Here is a 27,591-nt window from a genome sequence, read left to right as displayed (position 1 = left end):
TCCTCCTTCGCGTAAGACGATCACGTTCAGGATAGAGCCAGCGAGCTGTGGAAGAACACGACGATCGCGCTAGCAGTGACACGAGCGCGTCTCTGTGACTACGTGACGTGTACAGTCAAGCGCGCACAAGAACTATAGAGCAGCCGTGGCTTCGGATCTAAACGTCATCGACGCATGTGGCGCCACCAGCTGCTGTAGGACGACGGCGTGCTGACGCTGCCCTATACCGATGTTAGAGGGACAGCTTGATTTCCTCTATTTCCTATATCTCCCTGGTCATTTCACCCTTTGCCCACATATGCTGCGGGCTGTCTATAACGCAAGTGACCATTGCCTCTACTCGCCTCTTCAACGTCATCTCGTGCAGGTCTCACTCAACAGCCCGGTGTTGAAACCGCGTATCACAATTATTTCACGGTCGTTCTCGCAATTATACCAAACACACCAGCGCACGATGACTCAGCACCACGTCGCTACTAAGAAATTCTGACGCAACATTCAGATAACTCCCTGAGGAGATTCTACGCACAATTCTTTCGTGCTTTCTTTCACTCAGTTTACCACAAGATTCAGTAAAATAGATTTAAGCACTGGCAAATAAGTAAGCAGCCTTCAACGCCAAGAACAGAACCAAATAAATATCTTTCTACAGCACTGGACAACCAGGGAAGAAGTCGTAGGTTACGGTGTTAACTTAGCTTCATATCTTGTACTTGTATGAATAAAATACTTATGTCCAAAACATTTATATACGTTCGTTCGTTTTCAATATTACGACGTCTTCTCCGGACGAAGCACCTTTTCATTGTTTTAGTGTACCTATCATCTTCCTGCTTACGCCAATTCCAGGCTCAAGGTATTTCAACAAATCTCCCTTTACGGCAGTCTTGTGCGACCGGAGTTGATCATATCCTAATTTTATTTGTAGCCTCACAGGTCATATAACACCGCTACTCTCAACGGAATTTTTCTCGTCTTGACAACAATACAACAAAACAGCTTGTGGATAACATTACCATACCGCTGCTGGCGTTCCATCCAGAACGCGGCCGCCATGATTTGAGACGATAACTGCCGCGGCACCATGATTGAGAGCCTCGATGGCAGCTTGGGCTGCAACAAAGAAATGAGCCACGCGAAATACATGAGCTCAGAATGAACCTGCTGAGTCAGTTATGATAACCAACCTTACTAAACGACAGGGTAACTGGAAGAAACAGACTTAAATTAAGACAGCTGAAGCGCGTTGAAGCCCTTCGAATGCTATGCTCTGCTGACTCTTTAGTTGCTGCTGTCACACTCATTTGCAGCAGCAACACCGCCTGGACTGCCAACAGTCATGTTGAGCACTCAGCACACACAGGGTAAATGACACGGCCATTCTTTTGTGTGGATAATAACAACTGGCAATGCCAATGACGCAGCGGCTACACATGCAGTCTTCATGGCTGTAGAACATGAGACCTCATTAGTTGGACCACACCTTAGCCACCTACTAGAAACCCGATAAAAGGAATTATGCTTAAAACTGTGCGACCGGATACAGGCTCGACATCATTCAGGAACCACAAAAATAACAGAGGCCTCAAAAACTTGCAGTCGTCTTGACCGCAAGTTTTTGAAGCCTCTGTTAATGCACCGTCTTGGTGCGAATCTATAACCTGCGACATGGTTTCTCAGCTGCATGCTCGTAAACTTCATGCGCACCCGAATTTTTTAGTTACTCCCACTGATTTGAAGTGGGATCCCCCATCGAGACAGTGGCAAAATCCGACCACTCAAGAGTATGAATAGGTGTAGAATCATTTCAAGTTTTCGTTCAAGGTGGGATTGAGTACTCCTTGCATAATATTTTCAACCAAAGAAATACGATTTCAGCCGTAACCTTTTTGTGATCCTGACTACGTATTTACCTGGCACTGTTAGAATGTCATGAGAAGCATAGCTTGAATACTGCGTAATACCTGTATTGGAATTTACGTTCTCTTAATTGAAATGCTTTCTTGTATAAACGCAGATATCCACTATCTTGCATTTGGGTTTTTTACAGTAATAACAACACATTTTTATTATTAGTATAATAGTAATAAAATGCTAATATCATTATTATAAGTAGTACAAGTAATATTAGACGAACATGTTCTTCGCGTTCGTTATAACGATGAGGCTTAATGAGCTTCCATAAAACGTTTTCCATGTAACATCAAAGCGCAGCTTGAAAGAAACTGAAATTTCTGTGAACCACCTGCATTATTACCATATTGTTTCTTCTAGTAAATCTTACTTCTACAGTGCAATGTTTTTTGACATCTAACAATATTTTGCTTCGTATTTTTATTATTTATTTTATTTATTATTATGGGGTTTTACGTGCCAAAACCACTTTCTGATTATGAGGCACGCCGTAGTGGGGGTCTCCGGAAATTTTGACCACCTGGGGTTCTTTAACGTGCACCTAAATCTAAGTACACGGGTGTTTTCGCATTTCGCCCCCATCGAAATGCGGCCGCCGTGGCCGGGATTCGATCCCGCGACCTCGTGCTCAGCAGCCTAACACCATAGCCACTGAGCAACCACGGCGGGTTGCTGCGTATTTTTGGGCACTATCTTTTTTCTTTCCTCGCCAATTCTGCCATCACTTTGCCCGCATTTCTTCGAACTGGCTTTGACATTTTGACAGATCTTAAGTATGTCCAGCCTTAAAGATGGCAGTATTCAATCGCTTAATCCTTTATTCAATAATCATTATATCATTTCCCAGAAAAAACCTAATGTCTGAGTGCTCGCCATACACATACTCTATAAAAAACAGCAGGGGAATATAAGTAAAGAAACGCACAATGAATAAAAAGAACTATGAAAAGACGAGTGTATATGCAAGAAAGCACAACATACATATCGAATATAAGGGGAAAGAGAGTTGAACAATGTGTGGACCTGAAACAACAAGGCAAAGATAACAAAATACGGACAGTAAGTTATCAAAATTATCACCATTGTAAGAATAAGCCGTATAAAAACTCGGTATTCACTGAACGGCTGAGTGTGGGGAGGACAAGGCAAGAGCTTGGAAGGGTGTAGGTTCCTTGATGATCTTGTGCAGGACGCAAATCATGATACACCAGAGGAGTTCGGGCAAGCTGAGAGTAGGGTGAAAGAGTTTGATAAGAAAAAAGAAGCAGAAGGACAGCACCATTACTTCGGCTTCGAAGTCAGGGCGATGATAATAATGCAACAGTGCTTGAAGAAAGTTGAGCCTTTGTTAGCAAAGTAGTAATAATATCTGCCTAGAAAAATTTTCTGAACCCAATCTACAATGTCACTGTTCGATCTAAAAATACTATTCCAGACGTCCGACACGTATTCGAGGTGACGAAGACAGATTGCTTTGTGAAAATTGCCGAAATGTGTAAGAAAAGTTAAATATATCGATATATCTATAGCTTACAAGCAGAGCCCAGAGAGAGCATAACCCGCATTACAACGCGTTAAGTGTAAGCATAAAAGTATAAAGATGTAAAAAAGGTACTCCGAGATCACTGATCTTCTAAACCTTGCACAATGATACTAAATCTAGAGAATAAAGAAAAATATACTTGCTGTTTTGCGATTGAAACTTATACTTTGGTCTTAGCAGGACTTATGCTGAGGTTCTTATCTTTGCGCCTTTTAGAAAAAAACAAAGCCTGCCACATTGCAGGATGCGACAATCATCAGCAGTATGAATTTCCTAAAGAAAATGTTGATATAAGTTGACATAAAGAAGGAAAGGAAGGTTCAAAATAACGGAATAAACGTCATTTAATAACGATTAATGAACTGTCCCACGATTAGGATTATTTGAACCCGCCGTGGTTGCTCAGTGGCTATGGTGTTGGGCTGCTGAGCACGAGGTCGCGGGATCGAATCCCGGCCACGGCGGCCGCATTTCGATGGGGGCGAAATGCGAAAACACCCGGGTACTTAGATTTAGGTGCACGTTAAAGAACCCCAGGTGGTCTAAATTTCCGGAGTCCCCCACTACGGCGTGCCTCATAATCAGAAAGTGGTTTTGGCACGTAAAACCCCATAATTTAATTTTTAATTTTTTTAGGATTATTTGCTGCCGTCAGCACCTTCGCAGAGGCAGTATGGCAATGCTGGCATGATGAAGGGCATCGTATTCGGGTTTGGAAGACGACGACTACGAACGCGCGATCTGTGGCGCGAGCGTGTTCTTGCTGTTACACCGAGATACGCCGACGCTCAACCCAGGAACGCGCGCATAAGGGCTGCGCTCGAAGAGAAGTGGTCCTAATATTTATCTTTCAGACATGCCGCTGTTTTCCATGTACAAAGCAGAGGTTTGGCCATTGACGTTAACATAACATGATATATCAAGAAGATACAGCGCAACAAATAATACCTAACGTAATTATTAGTAATAATATTATTTTTATTACTACTATAGTTCATCGCTTCCGTAGCTCAGGTATGCAGTATCGTTAACCTTTAGCTACGTCATATATTAACCGCGTATGTTTGTAATATTAGCGAGAACGATAGCTATATAGATTCGTAGAGTATGTTAGAGTTGAGCGCAAGAATAATTTAATCACAGCACTGTATCGAAACATGATGACGTTATTGCGCACGCCGTGAGTAAACCTATTTTGGTGCGCATGGAGCATAGCCTTATCACCGTGGGGAAAAGAAAAGGATATTATCACTCCTTCCTTCATTACAAAGATTATTCTGGTGAATATGCGAGGCGTGATCGTGTCATATTCACATTCACGAGCAGACACTGGAGAAATAGTTTTCTCCGTGACAGAACTTCTTAATCGCAAGGCGAGATAGACTGCACTTATCATAGAAGTCAAGCAGATTGATGCCCTAGGGGATTCCTGTATCAGCAAACCGTCATTAGCTCTCTGTGAAAAAAGAACTTACATTTTTGAGCATTGCTTAACATATCACTTGCAAAAATGTTTCTACGACATCACCATGTGGATTAACAGAGGCTCGCTCGGAGAGAAAGAAGAGAAGTTGCAAGAGGCAGCCACCTGCGTAGAGGACTACATCAGAGCAAGAGGGCTAGCGTGCTCCACTGAGAAGTCCGAGTACGAGCTCCTGAGAGCTTGGAGAGGAAAGCAAAACCGCACAGTCCCCACCAGCGACGAGTTAATGCTGAATGTCTACCTCGAGGGGAAGGCGATACCGGAAAAGACGCTCATCAGAGTACTGGGGATGTGGATACAGTCAAACTAACGCTGCACCCACACCTTCGCCCTACTCAAGGCATCCACCCTACAAGTGGCCCGCATGATCACGCGCATCTCACACAGGCACCACGGCATGCGAGAGGAGGACACACTCAAGCTGGTCAGAAGCCTGGTGGTCAGCCGAGTGGCATACAGCCTCCCATGCTACAATGCCATCAAGAGCGAGGTAAAACAGGCGGAAGAGATTCTACGCAAAGCCTACAAAACCGCACTCCACCTTCCCCACACCTCAAGCGAAAAGCTCCTAGCCTTAGGACTACACAACAACTTCGAGGAATTGAAAGAGGCGCAACTAGTCTTCCACCCGTGCAGACTACAGCATACTCTATCTGGCAGGGAGCTCCTGAAGAAACTAGGCTGCGCCAATCAACTTCAAGAGATACAGAGGACCGAAACAATTCCGGACGAGTATCGCAACACACTAAAAGTAGCACCCATACCACGGAACATGGATCCCAACCTACACAAAGCACGCAGAGAAGCGAGGGCTGAATACCTACAAAAGACACTAGCACCCCAAGAAACGACGGTATATGTGGACGCAGCCACATACGCCAGAGCAGCGGGGCAGAGCAAGAGCAACGCGGTAGCAACGGTGATTGATTCGAACCTACGCGAGATCACCAGCGCATCACTACAAGGCTGTACGATAGTCGAGGCTGAAGAAGCGGCCGTCGCTCTAGCGGCAGCGGAGGGATATCGGTCTAAACGGTCTCTAACAATCCTTACAGACTCGCAAACAGCGTGCCGCAACTGCCTACGCGGTAGAATAGGGCACGGAGCGCTCCGCATACTCCGCTCCGGAGACCACATAACACAACGGCAAACAAAAGAAGAACCAATTAGGCATACGATAGTATGGACGCCGGGACACACGGGAGTGACAGGGAACCAAGAAGCGGACAGGATAGCTCGAGGGTACACATGTTACCGAGCATCCAGCGTAGGCGACCTTGAGGGGACCGAACATGTACCCCAAGACTATTCGGCGATATTAAATTACTACAAGGGCTGCAGAAAGCGGTATCCACCACCGCACAACACCCTTAGCAGAGATGATTCTTTCGCGTGGAGGCAGCTACAAACGGGCTCGTACCCCAACCTAAACGAACTCAGCAAAATGTATCCCACACAATACAATGACAAATGCCCCTGATGCCACGAAACACCCACGCTGTATCACATAACGTGGGCATGCCAGAAGATAGACGTAGTACCCGTTATACCAAACCCGGGGGAGGAGCAATGGGAGGGAGTGCACTCCAGCGATCGCGGGGTCGACCAAGAAGGTCTGATTCGGCGAGCACAACTGGCAGCAGCATCCAGTGGAGCCCTGGACTAAGGGCAACCGACCGTTGTGCAAGAAGATGGACGAAGCCATCTGAAGACCACAAAGACCAGTGAATCTAGAGCTAATAATGTTTTTCACTCACTCACTCACTCACTCACTCACTCACTCACTCACTCACTCACTCACTCACTCACTCACTCACTCACTCACTCACTCACTCACTCACTCACTCACTCACTCACTCACTCACTCACTCACTCACTCACTCACTCACTCTCTGATTGTTTACCTATTCACGTGGCTAGGACTCATGTTGGCTGAGTGCATAAGTACGACCTGGTTTTCGATAATAAACATTATTGGAAATTAGCGCTGTGTGTTTGCCTGCGTGTCTTCTTTTGTCCCGTCTTTTAATCGCGCTACCGTACACCCTTTGAAGATCCATTACCAACAAGCCTACCTTGGAATTCTCGTGAGATAAAGAGCTCCAATAAATTTTAATTTCTAACATTACATGTACACGTACCTGTGATGATGCCCTTGGCAACTATAGGTAGGCTTGTGATGCTTCTCAACCACAGCACGTCATCCCATGTAACTGAGGCTGAGCGGTATTTTGGAAGATATCCTTCACTGCTCGCATCGTAACTGAAACAGTGACCGGGAAGCGAAGCCTCGAGATTGGCAAGGCTGTTGAGTGAGGAGAAAAGGAAATGTATTTGCCTGAGCTTGGGCCCACGGCACTGCGGACAGTAAGGACTTGTTGGGTTATTTTACTACAAATGCATTTTGTCGAGAACACAGATTAAGTGAATCATCTTCTTTCACGCAGCTAAAGTTTAATTGAGATTGTACATTTTTAGTTCTAGGCTGTCTACAAAGGGCAAGAAAGTTTATGATCAGTAGCAATTAACAAGTTAACTGGCCTAGTATAATTTATCCAGGGAAAACAAGGAGAAGGCGGGAGATACAAATTCAAGACGATGAGGAAAACGAGATCAAGGCTAAAGCAGGAGCCAACGTTTGGACAAGTGGGCTTATCTTCTTCATTTCAATGCGCCTTGAAGAAGGCAAGTCCATTTGTCTAAATTTTGGTTCCTGCTTTCACCTTGTTGTCGTTTTGCTCATCTTCCTAATATAAGTTAGGCACACGCCCTGGTACTAATATTGTTCAAGTTGCAGAAAAAGCTAGCCCAAATATGTTATGGACACGAATGATCCTCGATACAATCTTTCACAAAATTCTTCCGCGATTGTGTGGCGGGTCGTGGAACATATTTTCTGCTTTGTAAAAGAAAACTAAATATATGGCCGTATAACGTAAAACGATTCCAACATGTTTTTATTCCCACTTCCTGACGTCAAATTTGCGTAACCGCGACGCAAGGACACACTATTTCAACGAATGCCTCGATATGTCAGCACATACTCTACTTTGTCCGTTTTCACTTAAACATTTCTTCTCAATAGTCATTATGGGAGCGAGGGGTTGTTCCTTACGTAAAAACGAATCAATAATCCAATTTTTGTACGCGGCCTTTACAGTTCTCGCGCCTGTCAAATGGTATTCATGGACTCCTTGCCCTGAACAGAAGTGCATTCCTTGGCTCAAGAAAACCAATTGTCGGAACACGTGTTGCCCTGATTTACTTGGCACCACTGAAAATGATAAGTGCGAGGAAAAAGTAGCAAGTTTATATGAACTCACGTAACGCCATTTGGAAGACGGAATCGGCTTTTGGCGGCGACGACAGCCTGTTCAGGGATGGACGAGTCCACGGTGACGACGATGGCGGCAAACCCTTGGTTCTCGGCTCTCCTCACAAGTGACTCCGTCAGGGAGCGATTGCGAAATAGGTAGATCTGCTGCCAGAGGAGCAGGTCGGGCGCACTAGCTCTCACGTCTTCGATCGTTGTGGAGCTCATGGAACTCAGTATCATCAGCGTACGGGCTTTCTGTGCCGCTGCAAACACATTTGTTTGGTGGGGCATAGTTTGATGAATCGTTCGTTCTGCTATTTAGATTGCCCGGCACCCGAGTCGAATGAGCACGCAACATAAATAACGTCTTGGTTTGTTTTGCAGAACCTAATAAAACTTTTAACGCTTGATGTTTTATTGTACCAAGCTACCAGCCGCGCGTCTTAACATTGCGTAAAAAGTATAAATCATTGTTATTTTTTTTCCGTAACAGCTGAGTGTAACAAATAAAGTGATATTCCCAAATTTCTTGCTGCTCTGAGCGAGAACACTCATGCGTTTTCATAGTTTTGTAGTGTGGTAGTACTAATGCGCAAAAAAATTACTATTGCTGCGAGACCGTCATATTTAAATGTGAATGTACAGTGGTTCGCTAGAACCGCCAGCGATCTGCAACGCAATGGAGAAGAACATGATTTGCAGCTCTAGTAATCACTATTATAAACACATAAAACATAACGCACACTGGTGGAAGTAAATATAGCTCGAATTTCTTATGCTACTAAGAATGGTAAATTAATGTTGTAACAAGAGTGAATTTCTTACGTGAATGCTAGGACATTGTACATTACACTTATAATTGCGAAAGCTGTTGGCTTCTGAAGACGAGGCCGAAGGTAAAATTCATGCTCATGAAATGGTACCAGGAATAACGCTCATCATTATTACCTTGCGCTGCAGCGATTTCTCCTTCAACGTGTGCGATCCTTTGGGCTGCCGTTGGTGCCAGTCCGATAGGAACCGCAATCGTTTCTCCAAGAACAACAGTGCTGGTGCTGGGCATAGAAACGTCGACAAGGACGCGAGGCCGGAAGCGGAATCTGGGCGAAAGCAAACCACGGTGATAGCGCAATGTGGGTTGCTAAATGACGTGAAACGTGCTTTGGTTGCACAGGGAGCAGGCAGTAGTGCATGACAAGCACAAGGCATCGTCACATGTAGCTGTATTGTCTTTGCCTCACGAAGACGAAAGGGATGTATCAGGCTTGTGAGAGAAGCAGGTAATTATAGAGGTGTGCAAAATAGTAAAACAAGCAATTTAGCACATTGAAAAGCCTTCCATGCCGCTAGTGCCAAAGGGGCACATAAGCCTGGTGCATTGGACCTTGAACTTGGCTGGTTAGTTCAAGTGCCAGTTCCTAACAATTTCCTGCACCTGCATTGTTCAAGTTTTTTGCTAAGGGCATAAAAGGACAACTGGGAGAGAGAATTAGGTTTTACTTCAGAGCACAACCACGATGGGCAATTGGTAAAACAGAAGGTCTTTGCCTGATGCGTGTTGGCGGCATAGTTCTACTTGCAGACAATGCAAGGGACTTGCTGAGATTTGCGATTGCGTGCGACAATGAATCGACCGATCAAAGCCTTAAGTTTACAACAATGTCGGGAAATATGACTTTATTGAAGAGACAACTAGGCAACGGGGTATCAATTCAGCAATAGGCGATACCCAAAGTCCAGAAATATAAATACCTGGCTATATAGAAACAAAGTAAAGAATTCTCCGAACGTTCGCCAATATAATTAGAGAATGAAGGGGAAATAGAATTCTGCCCTAACGAAACATATAACACTACGGCGCTGCTACAAATATCAACTGGTGCGAGAGGTCTGGAAAGGAGTTATGGTGTGCACATGATAACATTTGTGAGTGCTATGCTTAGTTTAAAATCAGAGTTTTGTCGCGGTTGGCCGTTTACCGAAGTTCGGTGAGGCGTTAGGGTATTGGGAGCCTACACTAATATCGATAAATGAAGGAGTGCGGCGCGCATGGCTTAGCCTTCTTTTGTAGTTAGAGAAACGCCAAGCAAAATTAGTTTAGAAGAAAGACTCACGTGCATGAACGAAAGTAAATAGATGACTAAAGTGTACAAATAGTTGTACTTCGAAAACCTGCAAAAAGATTGGATGAATAGGATAACAAAGCTGCAAAACAAGTACAGGAAAATGAGCGTGTAACTCGACAACCAGGGGTGGCATGCACGAAAATTTATTAAAAATAATACAACTCTTACTAAAGCGTTATTTAGCACTTCCTGAATCACCGCTACATTGCGCCTAGTTTCAGTTTATGAAACATACTGGTCTGAAAATGTCGCCTTTTAATGCAGAACATTGCGAAACTCGGGCGACAAACTTGGAACAAATCGCCGATAACGCCATGTGGAACTCGCAATGGAAAGCGTGCTTTGCCGTCACAAAAACACATTTTAACGAAATTTTGGTGAAGATTTTCAGCAATAGGGTCCTGACATAAGGCGCGTTATTTGCTTAACTATAGAAAAGTTGTTCCTTAAGATGTTATGCTGTATGTATGTTATGTTATGTATGCCACGTTTTCGGCTAGTAAAACGGTAGGGCTCTTGCCGACGCTAGTGACGCTGGGCAACAGCTGGCTCAGTCAACATTGCCGTTAATTGCCGCAATCTGTTCTGTTTCTCGGTGTCCGTTTTGAACATTCACCCCAACTGGAAGTCTTTCTTTGGATGACCAAAGACGCTGGGTTGATTTCGTCCGCCGTCGTTTCCCACACAAGAACTTTTCAAGCACGGAGGAGTTTTTCAATGCAGCACATTCGCTGAATTTAATCGTAATGGACAAGAGCCAGACGCTGCGTCCAGGTTGCAGTCTCGTTACATAGTAAATGTGCCGGATTGTTGTGACCTGTGAGTACGAAATTTGCAGTGATACGTTTACACGTTTGTCGCAATGCCATGGTGGTGGCGTGAAGTGTGTTGGAAGTGAAAAGCAGCGATGTTTATAAAGCAGCTGATGGCATCACAGGGACTATGTTGGCTGTATAGACTGCACCTAACGAAATTGTTCAATGAATCTGAGTTCGTCTCATGTTATTGTAGCATTCATGTTTACCCGGCGGCGTGCATTATACGTACTCTGGCCGTAGAAGCAATGGCAATGCCACAATTGTTCACTACCCCGCGTTGTGGTGAGCTGAGCTTGATGCGCTGCCGCTCATACTGGGAAACTGGCCTTGCTGAAACTATCACTTTTACGTAAGCACGATGTAAATAAATACATGGTGTGTTCAAAAAGCACCGAACCTTCGTCTTTACCACGTAAACCAATGAGGTGCGGGAGGCTTCCTTCGATAGAGATATAGCGGGGACATAATGCGTATGCGTGAATTTATTCCCGCCCGCAGAAAGTGTCAGTTGCTGGCAGTCGGCCTACGAGTGAGCACTTGTAGTGAGTGCTTGTCGGATTTCAGAAAGTTGCAAAATGTCGGCACAACATGAACAGCGATATTTCATCAAATTTAGCCAAAAGCTTCGTGATGCCGAAGTTTAAGCCATTCGGAAGTTTTATAGGCTTAAGGAGACAACGCCATGAGCACGTCACAAATAAAGGAGGGCTACAATCGCTTCAAAGATGGCCGCACATCAGTGGACAGTTAATTGCGTTCAGGCGGAATCTAAACAAGCCAAAATTAGAATTCCATTGACCAAGTTGGGACTTTGGTCAAGGAGGGCCATCGCCGAGAACTTGAGCCAAAGTCCGAGAACTTTAGAGACGGAGCTGCTTCAGCTCCGTCTGGAAAATGCACAGGAAATGCTGGGCAATGGAAACAGTAATCCTAACTTTCTAAACACCACACACAGGCGATGAGTCGTGGGTGCATGGGAACAACCCAGAAACCAAGATTCAGTCGTCACACTGGAAAATTCCGACATCCCCGAGGCTGAAAAACATGGACGGCAGGTCCACAGCAATGTGAAGGTCATGTTGCCCGCTTTTGTCGACTATCGTGGGGTGGTGCAGGCCAAGCCATCACAAAGAAATACTACCAGGAGGTCCTTTGTCACCTTCGTGATGCTGTGCGGCGGAAACGAGCTGATCTGTGGACTGGAAAAAGTTAGCAGCTGCATCATAATAATGCACCCGCCAAATCTGGGCACCTGATTCAGGCTTTCTTCACCAAACACAACATTCCTTTCTTTCGTCAGGCTCCGCTGACATGGCTCCATGCGGCTTTTGGCTATTTACCAAGCTGAAATGATGCTGAAAAGGACCCGATTTGTGCCAAGAGATCACATCGTGCAGAATGCCCAGCTGATCACCATTAGAAAAGACAGGTTCCAGAAGTGTTTTCAACAATGGCGGGAGTGCTGGAAGAAGTGTGTGCATTAGTAAGGAGACTACTTTGGAGGAAATTAGGGTTTTGTACCTGGCAATGAATAAATATATTTCTGCTGACCAAACGTTCGATACTATTTGGACACACCTCATATCTTATTACGTAGGTGTGTGACAGAAACGTTGAATTCGTTCTTACGGCCCACACGCTTTCGGTTTACGTCTGTAATGTTTGCGGGAGGAAATCGCATACGCGGAATTATGCCTCCACGTACTGGTCTATATAAAAACGTTTTGTTACCGTAATATTGTCTGTATTTTTCTGCGAAGTGAAGGTTACATAGCGAAGACCACACATTATGCTGCTTAATTGAGTGCGTGGTATACACCCTTCGTTCTGCTAAAGTGTTCGTTTGTTAGCGGTCCAATTTCTAACAGAGAGAACCTCTCGGGGTGCATGCATTCCGTGCAACATTTTGATACACTATTGCTTGCCTCGTTCAGACTAAATCGGAATACAAGACGCCTGCGTCTTTGCCAACTTGAAAGTGTACAATTTGCAGGAACGGAGCCACGGTGCAATCTGTCGTAATACCGGCCAAACATGACGCGTACCTTGTTTTTTTTTTAACCATGTAATGCGGTTTCGCGTTGGCTGTGTCGACGGCCCTATTACATCGCACAAAGTTCTACACATTCTGCTAGGCGCTTTAGTAGGCCATTGGCTACAAGTAATACGCTCGATAGCAATATTAATGCATGTGCACTACGAAACACAAATTCAACGTCACTTAAGTATCCTTACGTGACATGAATTCGAAAGTTTAATGATATCTCATAATTATCGCGTTACATTAAAACTCTACCTTATTCCACCGTAATCCACCTTGTTTCACCATATTCTACTTTATACACCATAATCCACTTCAATCCACCTTAATCCAATTTTCGAAGTGGGCCGTAACTGTTGTTTGGGTGTGGGCCACGGCGTCCGTCCGACACCGTACCTGTTCACCGTCGGATTTCGCAGTGCGAGCCGCAGCAGGTGCAGTGCCGGAAGCGTGACGTCATCACTTGGTTACGTGAGTTTAATAGCGTCCTCGATCACCCGCCCCGGTGCGCACCGGGGCGCCTTGGTGCGCACTTTCATCCTCGATCAACTGCACTGGTGCGCACCGACCATCCTCGATCAAGGGAAGCGCACCCTGTTGGAGCGGTTTTCCGTTGCCCCGTCTCGCACCGAGAAAATCGGTGGTGCGCCGGGGCGCAATCCCAGCAAGCACTGCGGGACGTGCGACGCGCGCGCGCACTGCCGACTGCAGAACCACGGACGCCCTGGCCCGATAGCTGCGCAAGCTGCGGTTGCAACGAAGTTGACGGAGTTAGATAGTGGAGATGTCGGCAATGAGAAAGGAAGCGCTCCTAGTTGCTGCAATAGATGAGCTTTTTTCAAGTTCGTCTGACAGCGAAGACGACATGCTGATCGACCTCGTCCAAAAACAATGTGGTGAAGAGCGGCCGAAAGTGGACAGGTTCGTTGAACAGGTCGTCAGGAACGGGTCGTCAGGATTAATTATAAAATCCATTGGTGTTTGCTTGCAACCAGATATGTCGGAGCACGCAGTTTGAGAAGGTTCGAGCGCTTGCCGCAGATGCTCAGCACCTGCAAACAATAAAATTTGCGCGCGCGCCTGTTCGCGCACGTTTTTGGCGCCAGGGGCAATGTAGCGCTGCAGGCAAGCACCCTCCACGGGGTGCAGTTTTGTCCTCGATGTTGACCCTCCGCAGTGCGCCACCACGGCGGTGCAAATCGCACCATTCTGGTTTCGGGGCAACTCCGGGACAAGGTGATCGAGGACGCAATTAGTACGATCGGATGTTAACGCCGGATGAACGCCACATGTTTTCCGCTTCATGGGTCCTATAAGGCTTTGGCCTTATGATCAGTGCCAACGAGCCAGCCGTTTAGCCAGAAGAGGCGTGCATATGCCTTGCATTCTGTCCGCATTTATATCGAGATGTGCCACAGGTTCACGAGTTGGCCGCCGACCCAGGGACAGCTGCATGAAGTTGGGGGCACCCGGTCGCTGTAGCTAGACACAAATTTGGGGCATTCAAATGAGCCTCTAATAACACGTTGTTAAAGGCATCATTAGTTTCGTTAATTAAAGTTCCTATAAGTCGCCCCTGGCACCGTCAAAAGGAAAGTCAGAGACACATAGATGGTAAATTGAGTGCAAAGGATAAAGCAAAAACAAACGTTATGGTGGTTTACAAAATGACAAAAAAGAGCCATTAATTTCTATTTGAGTTCTCAGCTGGTTGTCGGAGGGCAAAACCATACCGGAGAAATGATTTGCAGTTGGTAGAGCGTAACTGGTAGAGTGCAAAGACGTCTCCTGCAGAAAACGCTGGGAAACAACTTAGCACATCGTTATCCAATGGGGAAATATTCTCCAAGCAAGACACTTAGGCAAGGTCAACTTTTTAGAAGCCCTAGGATTCAAAGCGAATGAAAGTATGAACTACTCGGGAGTCCAGATAATCGACAACCACTTAGGGAATTGGTGAGAAACAAGCAGAGAAGAGCATAATAAAACTGAAGTCGTTACACTCACAGGTAAGTTTCAATGAAAAAAAAAAAGAAAAAAATGACCATTTCACACAGACAGCGAAAATGCTAGATCACTAGATGTAAGAAAACCTGATTACATCAAGCAGGCTAGGTGATGCTGATCACCACCCCTTTCAAAGGGGCTACCGCTAAAATTTATCATTATCATCGTCATCATTATCACTGTCTGCGACGCCGCGTGAGAAATGCGTCAAACCTGTAGCAATAATGGAGGGTTTCAAAACAATGGGCACCTGCCTGGTGGCCGAGTAATGGGGTTCACCAAGCTCATTATACAACAAAATATAAAACTAAAATAAAAGAGCTATGGAATATTATAAAGTGGTATTCTGCTAACAGAACTGCGTGGTTGAGAGGTGCCTATGAGCCGACAAATATGTGCAACTATAATTTGTTTATTATTGCTTGGTTAAGCAAAATGAGGGTGTCGGTCAATTTTGCCAACCAACGTTTACCGGTATGCTTTTATCAGTTTTGTGACACAGGTTGCTGATGCATACCAACCCGCCGGAAGTTGCTTCTCTACTACCGGTATTTACTCAACTTTCTGGCCAAAACGAACACGTGTGTCCTTGTCTACGAGGCTAGACTTGTCTACTAGGCCAGTAATAAGAGCGACGACTTTCAGTGTGTGAATCCAGCTTCGAAAAGTTTTTCCTAATGATAGAGACGGAAACTAGGAGCGACTATTTTCCCTTGAGAGAAAAACATCAACAAAGTTCGGGAGCCAAAACGAAAGCAGCTCAATTTTACCAGAGCAAATAAAGCTCCAACATGAAATCAGGTCATGCGAATGGCTGGCTACAAGCAAATGCTATTATTTTATAAGTGCACAGTCGGCTACCCCTTAGTGTTTGTTGTTAGGCCTAATTTACGACCTCACTGCTGGGGACAGATTTGTTTCGCAAGCTTGCGTGATTAGTAACGCTTTTTTATTGCAGCGAAATGATCATACTATTTTAAAGCCAAATATGTCCTTTCAGGGGCATCGATGATGATTGCGTTAAGGTATTGGGTTTTCAGCGGCAAAACCCCGACATGATTATCTGGCGTGCCGTAGGGGTGGACTCCGGACTAAGTTTTACAACCTGCGGCTCCCCAAAGTGCAGAAAATATTCTTTACACCGGCGTTATTGCATTTATTCCTGTCTAAAACTGGTAATTATTAAACCACAAAGCCCCATTGTTAAAAAATACTAGATTACGCTTGAAACTTGAGTGACTAACGTGACAGTCGCAGATCTGGGTTCAATTTAGCTTCTGCATCTCAGAAGAAATGTAGAGAGTGGCAGTAGGAGGCAGAACATTCTGTAACATATTTCAAGGGCAACACATAAATATTGTTCCAAACGTGCAAAACATAAATAGGTCATGACGCGGCGCATCCGCGTCCGTATGTTCAAAAAATATTTGAACGTTATTGAGCATTTGCTCAAATATTGAACAAATATTTGAGCATTTGAACATACGTGTCCGTATGTTCAAATGTCGACCATTATGTTTTTAAAATTTCGGATACGAATCGAATATTACAGACTAAGTACTTAAAAGGGAACTATTGAATATTCTCGATTATTAAAGCTAACAAAATATTTCGCAACAACCGACCGGTAACGTCGACTAGACAAAGTATCGACAATTATCACTAATAAAACTAATAAAGTTTTCGAAAGAAAACTTCTTCGTGTAGATACAGAATGGATTATGAAAATTGCTTTTTTGGTTTCGTGGCGGAAGCCTACATAATAACCACTGAGTTTTCATTTTATTCAATCATTTACTGTCTCTGGTGGTGTACTGATGTAGCATTTTTATCTTTTAAAGCTGCTACCAGTGATTATTATTTCTTATTTTTTTTGCAACGGGCGTTTTTGTGTGTCTTGGACAAACAAGCCCCTTTTTTCCCGAGACTAAGAGTCTTTTCCTGACAACTATTTATGAAGCTAATTCGTAAAGCTCCATTTCATGCTACAGCCAATAATTTTTGAAAACTTTGTTGGAAAATTCAGTCTAAAGATAGTGAGAGGCCCGTTTTCACGTTAGTCAATACAAGCGTGGTACCTACATATACGTATATGTATATATATGACTGTAAAGAAACAGGTATTCCACCTGTATATACGTAGATGCGCCTGTTTTTTCGCTTTTGTATTCGACCCTAGCTATTTGTATTCGATTCACATTCCGGAATTTAGACGTTGGAGCATCTCCGGAATAAAGAGTGTGTTGTTTTCGCAACAAAGTAGAGAAATGGATGGCAAACACAAAGGTTCGAAAGGCATGTGTTGAACCCTTGAAAGTGTTTAATTCAATATAAACGGTTCAACAATACCGGAACGAGAGAGGCACATAAAAAGCACGAGAAATTTTCATGTCAGGAGAAAGTAGCAGTGATCACTCTTATATGAAAGCATAAAGAATCCGCAAATGCAAACAGCGACTATTGCAGTGCTCTTCAAAGCAATAGAAGTGCAAACAGAGAATGACACCGAATTCGCAAATGTCTGCATAAGTTAAGTCTATTTCAGGAAACAGCACGACCCAACGCAAAGACGAGGAAACTGTGATAATATGTTACAAAATATGGATGAATCATACGCTCTAAAAACTCGTGCGTTCTTTGGGGCGTATCTATTCTCTGGACATTATTTGTCCTATATCTCGCTTGCGCTAGCCTACTTTCAAATTCATCACTCCCGACTTTCTGGCGCAGAATTCCATGTCACACCGATAACGCGTGTCTTCCACGTGATTTCGAAGCTCTAGGTATGCACCGCAAAAGAAATAAAAGGCATGGAGTATAAATGACAATTAATGTTTGGGTGCGAGATAAGCCCCAAAGAGTGTAAAGTATTGCTGTTGTAGCGCCAGTAGGGGTACCATGTACTGGAGATTCCGACTATGCTAGCTATCGAAGAATGCTCTCCTACACGTTTACACCATGCGAATGATTCATAATTCTGCAACAGTAGAGAACAACCCTCTCGTGACACTGTCAGTCCCCGCTGAAGGCCGGATCCACTTGAAGCTGGCCCCTTGCCCCTCGTGCTTTGTCGGACAGCGGCATAGGAGGGCACCCCCTTTGCAAGTGGCCGATGATTGGCGCAGCTGCTGTGCTTCCCGCTGGGTAATCCGTTTCTAATGGTGGCGGCTGTAGTAAAATATTATTATTAAGATGTCCTTTTTTATCTTTACAGGGACCCAATCGCATCACGGAAGAAGAATGCAGCTGCCATCCAAAGCTCAGAACTTTCACGCCAAACTTGGGCTGTCCAGAGAGCCCACGATGCGGTGGTTAGGCTCGGCCTACCAGTGCCCATGTGGGAGTGGCCCGCAGCTCTGTTCTTGGGCAAAGCGACTCTGGACCTTGTAAATTAAGTTCTTTGTCTGTATCTTTCTTTATGTTCACGCTATTGTGGACACTCGAACCTGGAGCTTCGTGTGGTGAGTTTACACCGCTGTGCCCGTATTTTTATGCCTTGTATCATGAATATAGCAAGCGCACCCACTCCTCAGCTTCCCGCTAGGTGTTTTGTTTTCTTTCTAAGTAGCGAGACGAGCATTAGGAGAAGTGTTGCAATAGCATTACAAACTCCACATTGAAGACTTGTTCACGTAGACTCAGATGCTTGCACTAGAGCGAAGTCTTAGAGTGAGTACTTCATTCTTCCTCAAGACGTAAAGCGCTGGAAAACTCACCTTCTGAATGCGGTGATATTATCTCTCAAGGTTTGTTCTTCACCAGCACCGCCGCCGATATAGCCTCTGATCGCATCATCCAGTTTTGCTTCTCCGATACGCTGCACGTCGGCTATGGTCGTCATGCCGCCTTCCATTTCTTCCAGAGGCAGGCTGTAAATAATATCGAAGCACACTGCAATGTAGCCAGGGAAATGTCATATGCGACATTTGAACTGCACATATTTTGCGGCAATTGGCGTACAAGGGTAGAAATATGTACGGTAATAAAAGTGAAGGTAATATTCGCGTGCAACTTTTGTTGTTTGTTCAAGGAATATATCATACATAACACAAAGACACCTGACAGAACGCTGACAAAAATTGCGTTTACCAAGAAGTATGACGTTTGGGCTAGCCTCTCCCACTCCCGCCCCTTCCATTCGACACTCTTTTGCTGGGTGTTCTATTCAATGTATTTATAAATTGCATATGCTTCCCGATGGGACGAGATGTCGTCCTATCAGTGATTTCATTGAAATATGTAATGTTTCTTATCGCAACCTCAGCGTTTAGTTATGAAACGACTGGTGCTTTCACAACTTTGGTACCTCTCGCAAATCTCAGGAATATTGAACTTTGGCTGACATCAAGGAAATGCAAACCACCGTTGCTTTTGTACAGAGTAGTTGTTATGAATTCTGTGAGGGTTCTTTAGCGAAGCGTTGCGGCTCTTGCGTCGTCTATATCATATGGGTCTGTTTCTTTATTATTATATACATAAATGTGCTTAGGTATATCTGTATGGAGGCGAATACTTGATGACACTTACATATTGGCCCCCCTGGTACATACTCATTGACACTTTGTTGGTGTGTGCCTAGAATAAAACATTCTTTAAAACTCATACGCCATAAATTGTTTTCGTAAAACGAATTTCAACCAATGCTAATGCGGGCTAAGCTTCTTACCTGTCGAATAAACACAGGCGAAAGTGACTTCGTACAATGTAACCAAACGAACAAGCTCGACCATCTGAGACCACGATAAAAATCAAATTGCACCAGAAGCCCAGATCCGCAACCTCGACTCGCTTGGGGCCGGCCTCTGGCTCAATCAGTCCCTGAATCATCGCTTTTGCGCCACACTACCTACGGTGGCTCAAGCGCCTTTTCGAGGCCGTTATAAATCAAGTCCGTTATAAATAACATCCGAGGCCGATGTTAACGATGTCACTGGTTGTCGCCGCGGAGGGCGTAGTGGAGCCTGATGAAATATGAAAGGAGCATCTTACAAGGGCCAACTTGCCCAGAACCTGAGCGAAGCCACATAAAGAGCTTGACGAAAAGTGCATAGCGCGGTGGCCGAGGTTGTAGCGACGCTTTTGGCTCTTTGAGACGCCGACAGCACAGCGTGTGCAAATTGCCGAGCATAATCCAATGCAGGTGTCCACAGCAGTGCACTCATGGCGAGTGGGCACTCTTTGAAGTAGTTTCAACATTACGAGGGAAAGGTCTGGTGTATATTGTTCGCGGAGGCAGCCATTGGTTGAGGCAGAGATGAGGAACCCGGCCAATGCGGCAGCAATGGGACGAGGTGAGCCAGCCATGAGAAGTACGCTATTTAGCCGGGTTGCGGGACGTTACAGCAAAGGAGTGCTGCGGACGAGCAGGGACGCTTGGAAGGTGTTGCTGGGTCGACGAGCTCCCCGAGTTCAGACCCACCATGTCAAAATCTGTCGGACAACGGCCTTAGTAATGGCAGTCTGGGCTGGTGATGGGTCGTTAGGCATCGCGGAAAAGGATGGCAAATAGGCAGCCTTTAGCTTGCTGGTGACGAAGCGGGTGGCATGGGTACTTGTATTTGTTTGACACAGATTTTATTCACAATGGTAGGTTTTTCCCCACAAACTGCAGCATGCCTACAGGTGACTGACAGCAGTCCTGGTCTCTCGTCTTAGTCCTGTAGATTGTGCGCAAAACGAATCGTCTTTGGAATATTATCTACTTTTTTATTCTCTATTTTTCAATGTTATATACAGCATCCAAACATATATCGCTACGTCAGGAGGGTGGCTGAAGGCTGTATATGCCTGACGAGGCCTACCCTCCTCGTGGTGACATCAGTGCATTTGAGACGAGCTTTCTTCTAAAGTAACATTAAAATCGCACAAAAAAGAACATCCACAATTCTGTACAGTGTATAAATGTTTCGACATAGTACTTTTTGAAATTACAGCTGTGAAAAGAAACAGGAAAGAGAGCACGCAAAAATTAATAAATAAGTAAACCACCGTTATCTAGCAATGTTGTAAATAATCTGCCACGTTAAGACTAAAGTAGGTGTAAGTTTTGTGTTATGACCTAAGTAACAGATCCATAAGTCTTTTTTATGAAGTATTTTACTTGAGAACTCGTGTATTAGCGTTTCGATATCTTTGTTGTCATTCAAGAAAGTTATAAAGGTAGGTTCAAAAGTCTGAAGCCCTTAGTTCTAACCTCAGGAGTTTTGCGAGAGATATATCGAAGTTCATAAACAGCATCAGGCCGTGCAACTGAACAAAAGCTAAGGTGAGGTTTGCTGTCAATCAAGCAATGAGCCTCTATTGCCTATCGAATTGTTATTAACTTATATATGTTAAGAAGGCCCAGTGGTCGCCATTATTGTCGTGTACTCGAAGTGTAGGGAACATTAAGGATTGCTCTAATTCATTTTTTTTGTAAGATAAATAACGAGTTTAGGTTTGTAGACGTTGTTCTACCCCATACAAATAAGCAGTAGTGGAGAAGTGACTGGATAAGGGTAAAATATAGTTGTTTCTTTTTAAGGGTTACCGACTGGATTCCAAGGGAAGGGAAGCGTACCAGGGGCCGGCAGAAAGTTAGGTGGGCGGATGAGATTAAGAAGTTTGCAGGGACGACATGACCACAATTTGTACATGACCGTGGTTGTTGGAGAAGTATGGGAGAGGCCTTTGCCCTGCAGTGGGCGTAACAAGGCTGATGATGATGATGATGCAGATAGTTGTTTCATTAGCCAGGTTGGCAGAAGAAGCCTTAATTTATGCATTAGTCCGATTGAGCGTGATATCTTGGAATGCAAGTAATTATTATGCTCAGTCCAGGTTAACTGCTCACTGAAGACCACACCAAGAAAACGTGTAAACCTCACACGTTCAATGTTTTCTCCTCTGAAACTGAGGACAGGCTCGAAGGTTGGAATTTTATTTTTAGCTTTAAACACTCAAAATTTTTTTCCCACATTTAGCTGAAGCTCATTGGCATGTATCCATAATGATAGTTCAGAAAAATATTTGTTTGCATTTGCTAAAGTGTTCAAGAAGTCATTACTGGAGAAAAATATGTTAGTGTCATCTGCATACAGAACTATATCAGCCGAACTAGGTACATTGATAATATCATTAATGTAAAGTAGAAAAAGTAAGGGCCCTAAAATGGAGCCCTGTGGAACACCTGTGCATATTGTGCCAAAACCGGATGGAACACCGTTTACAACTGTGCACTGTATTCTTGACAATAAATAGGTATTAATAAGTTCCAGAGCAATACCTCTTATTCCATAAAACGGTAAGTTACGTAATAATATCTTATGTTTAGTAGCATCGAACACTTTTTTGAAGACTAGAAGTAACCCAAGTGTAATAAACTTTTTTTCAATACTGCTAATAATTTGGTCTTTTATTTTGATAAGTGTCATTTCAGTGCATTTAATTTTCTGGAAACCATACTGATCAATTATTATTGCTGATGTTTTAGTGCTGGTCTACTCGCCTAAATCACTCTTCTGTCTTCATACGTAGATGTGGCAGCGGTATTCGGCAGGCGTATCATGGGGTGCATTATATGGTGGCTCTTAGCATGCTAGAAGCGGCGGCATTCTTTCTTCATGACGCCAGTGGTACAGGCGCTACTGAAAACTAGCAATTTGAAGGCGTCATCTGAGATTTCGGGTAACTCACTTTGTTTCTTAAATAATGTTATGAGCTTGGTGGCAAAGGTCAAGGATTTCTTCTACGTGCAATTTGTAAGGCTCAATTGAAGTGTGAACACAGGTTGCAGTGGTCTTTTTGCTCCGTCTTTTTATTCGACGGCGTTGTGAAAGGGTATTTGGAGCTTTTCGTTGAAAATCTTACAACGTGTTAAACAGTCTTCGTGCGTTCGCAACCACACGTGTAGGGTGCCGCTCAAGTTAAAAATGATGTTGACGAGGGCAAAAGTTGAATTTTACGTGTTAATAGTGCTGATACGTCCCTAAAGGTTCGACGAACTGTCACCATCAGTGCTGTCCAGGCCGGCAAACTAACCAGGGTTGAGAGCGAGCGAACGCGGGGCGATTGGAGGAGTGTGATTAGTCATGACCGTTGCTCAAAAGGTTCCATCTCCAGGTTAGGAAAGCTCACTGTAGCGACCAATGCTGAGCCCCTTGCTGAGAATTTTTATTAAACACCTCCACCAAAAGTTGTGAGGGGAAACCCACACAGAGCGAGAGAGATAAACGGGATGGGAAAGGCAGGGAGGTTAACCGTAAGAGATTTGCGTTTGCTATCTTGCACTGGGGGTAGGGTAAGGGGAAACGGCGGATGGGAAGAACAGCGGAGAGAAAAAGCAATAAAATGAGAAAAAACGTAGGGAATGTCGTGAACGGTCATGTGAATTAGTCTCCCCAGTAGGCCACCCGAACTTAACGATGTCAGGAGTGCATTCACTGTCTTGCGGTGTGGCGACTGTATAGGTGTGCGTTCCAGGACTGTCTGCTACGAAAGCGCCGCGGTCACGAGTGACAGTCTTTGTGCGCTATTTAGGAGAAAATAACAAGAAAACGCGTTCTATAGTTTGCACGTCGCCGCAGTGGCCATACGCAACAATATCCTCCTATCTGATGCAGCAAGCAAACGACTTCGTAAATGCGACGACAAGCCACAATCGGTAAAGTACCATTGTCTCGTGTCAGGAGTGTCCAGGTGGGAGCTCAGGTGGCCCACAGGGGTACAGTCGATGCTGACGCTTGTGCTGGAAACTTGGTATGTTCCATAATGATTGTAAGGCATATTATGCAAGCAGTCAAATTTGCGCTGCTGCAACTGTTCATGACAGTGGGATTGTCTCCTGCACGCCGTCTTCATGAGCAAATCGAGCTGCTTCATCGGCCTGCTTATTATCCATTATGCCACAGTGGCTAGGGAGTCACTGAAATGTCACGTCTTGTCATTGCTCGACGAGGCCATGAAGGAGCTCTCGGATTTGTAGCAATATTTGTTCCTTGGGTCCACGGCGCAAGGCGCACAGCAAGCAATGTAGAGCTGCCTTAAAGTCTCTAAAATGCTCCACTTTTTGGGGCTTCCTCTCGAATTATGCATAATGCGCTACGAAGAACAGCAACCTCCGCGGCTGTTAATGCAGTATGATGCAATGTCTTGAACTTGGAGGTGGTGAGTTTCGCAGGAAAAATTACTGATCCTGCATATCCATCCATGTTTGTTGAAGCATCAGTGTATATATGGGTGTGATCGTTGTATTGTTCGTACAGCAAGACCAACAAAAGTTACTTGAGATTTGGTGAGGAGAGTTGTGCCTTCGGTCGAATCTATTTTACTGACCGTCGAACTTGTCGCTGAGCCAAGCACGCTGGGGGAAACAAAAATCTCGTTGCAGTTGTTTAATCTGATGGCAGGTATACACGATCAGGCAGTATTATCTGAGAAAAAGAGGCACGTGGCCCGTCTTCTGTTGGGCGAGGTAGTGCTGAGGGGCGCGAGGAGGGTACCTGACGTGTATTCAGAGCACTTCCATAACAATGTGAATCTTGGCTGGGTCATTATTATTATAATCATCATCATCAGCCTGGATATGCCCACTGCCGCGCTAAGGCCTCTCCCATACTCATCCAAATACCCCGGTCATGTGCTAATTGTGGCCATGTCGTCCCTGCAAACTTCTTAATCTCATACGTCCACCTAACTTTCTGCCGCCCCCTGCTACTCTTCTATTCTCTTGGAATCCAGTCCGTAACCTTAATGACCACCGGTTATCTTCCCTCCTCATTACATGTCCTGCCATGCCAATTTCTTTTTCTTGATTTTCACTAAGATGTCATTACCTCGCATTTGTTCCCTCACCCAATCTACTCTTTTCTTATCCCTTAACGTTAAACCCATCATTCTTCTTTTCATAGCTCGTTGCGTCGTCCTCAATTTAAGTAGAACCCTTTTCGTAAGCCTCCCGGTTTCTGCCCCGTACGTGAGTTCTGGTAAGACACAGCTGTTATACACGTTTCCCTTGAGGGATAATGGCAACCTGCTGTTCATGATCTGAGAATACCTGTGTCTGGTAAGACACAGCTGTTATACACGTTTCCCTTGAGGGATAATGGCAACCTGCTGTTCATGATCTGAGAATGCCTGCCAAACGCACCCTAGCACATTCTTATTCTTCAGATTATTTCAATCTCGATCCGGATCCGCGGTCACTACCTGCCCTAAGTAGATGTATTCCCTTGCCACTTCCAGTACCTCGCTACCTATCTTCAACTGCTGTTCTCTTCCGAAACTGTTAAACATTACTTTAGTTTTCTGCAGGTTAATTTTAGACCCACGCTTCTGCTTTGCCTGTCCAGGTCAGCGAGCATGCATTGCAATTGGTCCCCTAAGTTACCAAGCAAGGCAATATCATGAGCAAATTACAAGCTACTGTGGTATTCTCCAAAGCTCTTATCCCCAATTCTTCCCAATCCAGGTCTCTGAATACTTCCTGTAGACACGCTGTGAAAAGCATTGGATAGATCGTATCTCCCTGCGTGACGCCCTTCTTTACTGGGATTTTGTTGCTTTCTTAATGGAAAGGTAGCTTGGCTGGGTAATCATGCGCAATTGCAATGATTTCGGATCTTGCTGTACATCCTGGCAGCTCCAGGCAAACCGAAAGCGCCTGGGCCTGAGAACTTTCGAGTGTACGGAAGTTAGTTCGGCAGGTATTGGTCAGCACTGCCAAGCTGTACCTCAAATACCGAGAAACAGAGTCCGGTAGAGTTGCATCATCACGTGTATTGAGCCATCCCAGGCTTTTCCTCAAAGAAACTTGAAAAGACGAGAGATGGCTGTCAGGCTCTTTACGTAGGCCACATGGGGGCTCCAAGGCAGGTACGGTCGATGGCTGCAGCTAGAAACCTGTGCGTCCTTCCTTGCTGCCCCGATCATCGCTCAGCATTAGTCTCAAGCGACTATTGCACCACTGCAATATTATCAGCGAAGGATTCCAGCCAATGTGAAAAAGTTTTTACAGATTAGGGTCTGAATCCGCAAAGGTTTTCGTTTATAAGTGCTTTTCGCGATTGACCGTAAGCTTTCGATAATACTATCTCCAGCTTAGATTGGGGCTGTAAGTTGCTGTTTCCTAAGGTAAAAGGAATTTGGTTTCAGTTTTGTTATCTACATACTTTTATATACACTAATGTGCGACAGTAAAACATTGAAAGGATGGCCGCGTCGCCATATCTTTTTTAGTCTTGCTTTTATTTTCTCCCCCCATGAGAAAAAATTTCCTGCAACTAGAGTGACAACTTCGTGCGCATAGGAACACAATGTAGTCAGTACGTGCACAATATTATTGAAATTTGGATCCGTTTAAGCTCAAAGAATGTCGTAATGCGTATCATAGATAGACTCACTTCACAGGCATTTTTCCATTGGTGGTTTCCATCATGAATTTCAATGCCGCACGGCCTTTGTGTACTTGCTAGTGTGTGTGCCACAAGTCGACAAGCCGGTTGGGGGCAGGTGTTTTAGAGTTGCTGTGAGCGCGCTCTCCCTCACTCTCTTTAGCGCACAGCTGATGTTTGGCCTATTTCAGCGCTTTTGTACACGCATTCCGCGCACCTTTACATGCGTTTCGACGTATGCACGACTGTGCCTGTACATACGCTGGTGCGGCGGCATCCCAACGTACCATTTTCCGACCATACGCGAGCGAATGGCATGCTCACTCCAATTGCACAAATTGATACCCGTTCAGATGCCGTAACTGTTCAGCAGAGCAAATGGGTTCGAGGACGGCCCACTACAGCCGAAAGCGGACAAGCCTTTTCTATAATTGCGAAAGTTAAACATTGAGAGTGAGGTCAAAAGCGCGATTCTTCCACTGGTATAGTAGGTATTTCTTGCCACAGGCATTGGTCTGCCGCATTCGTACGCGTTCAATAGACAGCAGAATCATCAAACTGACGCCACGATTTTAGACTCCATGCGCTGCATAAAAACGATTGTAGCCAGATGCACCACAGTTTGCTCGGCTGTATCCGGTGCTATGGCGAATTTTTCTTTAATTACGCTTGCAACGCCATAAAAAAAGTTACAAAAGGAAATTCTATTGCCTTCGTATAATAATCGACCTTTTCATTTTTTCTCCTCTGTCGGATGGTGACGTTCCGCCTGCGTTCGCCTATACTTTATCGCCTGGTCGGCCCGGTCATGAATGTTGGGTAAGTATGGAGTACGATCAAATGAAAATAGTCATCGTCACGGTATAGCAGCCTATGTTCTGGACCAAGTATACAGGAATGCTGTGGCCACGCAGCGTTATTGGTTGTCAATAATTGTTCGTACTGATGTTTCATAAATCATTTTACTCCTTAAG

At 44.7% G+C, this 27,591-nt stretch overlaps 1 protein-coding gene across 1 annotated transcript; it reads right to left on the bottom strand.

Annotated features, from left to right (window-relative positions):
- Positions 1-1,012: 1,012 nt before the first annotated feature.
- On the bottom strand, positions 1,013-20,735 carry LOC129384195 (2-Hydroxyacid oxidase 1-like). Its single transcript, XM_055069414.1, has 6 exons — positions 20,668-20,735; positions 18,965-19,117; positions 9,205-9,356; positions 8,264-8,519; positions 7,082-7,245; positions 1,013-1,113 (listed from the first exon to the last, which is right to left on the bottom strand). The coding sequence occupies exons 1-6, from the start codon at positions 20,733-20,735 to the stop codon at positions 1,013-1,015; spliced, it is 894 nt and encodes a 297-aa protein (XP_054925389.1).
- Positions 20,736-27,591: the final 6,856 nt, after the last annotated feature.

This window comes from Dermacentor andersoni, chromosome 8, assembly GCF_023375885.2.
Source record: "Dermacentor andersoni chromosome 8, qqDerAnde1_hic_scaffold, whole genome shotgun sequence".
In the NCBI taxonomy this organism is placed as follows: domain Eukaryota; kingdom Metazoa; phylum Arthropoda; class Arachnida; order Ixodida; family Ixodidae; genus Dermacentor; species Dermacentor andersoni.
Note: the sequence above shows the minus strand (reverse complement) of the source record. Positions and strands in the feature narration are given on the sequence as shown.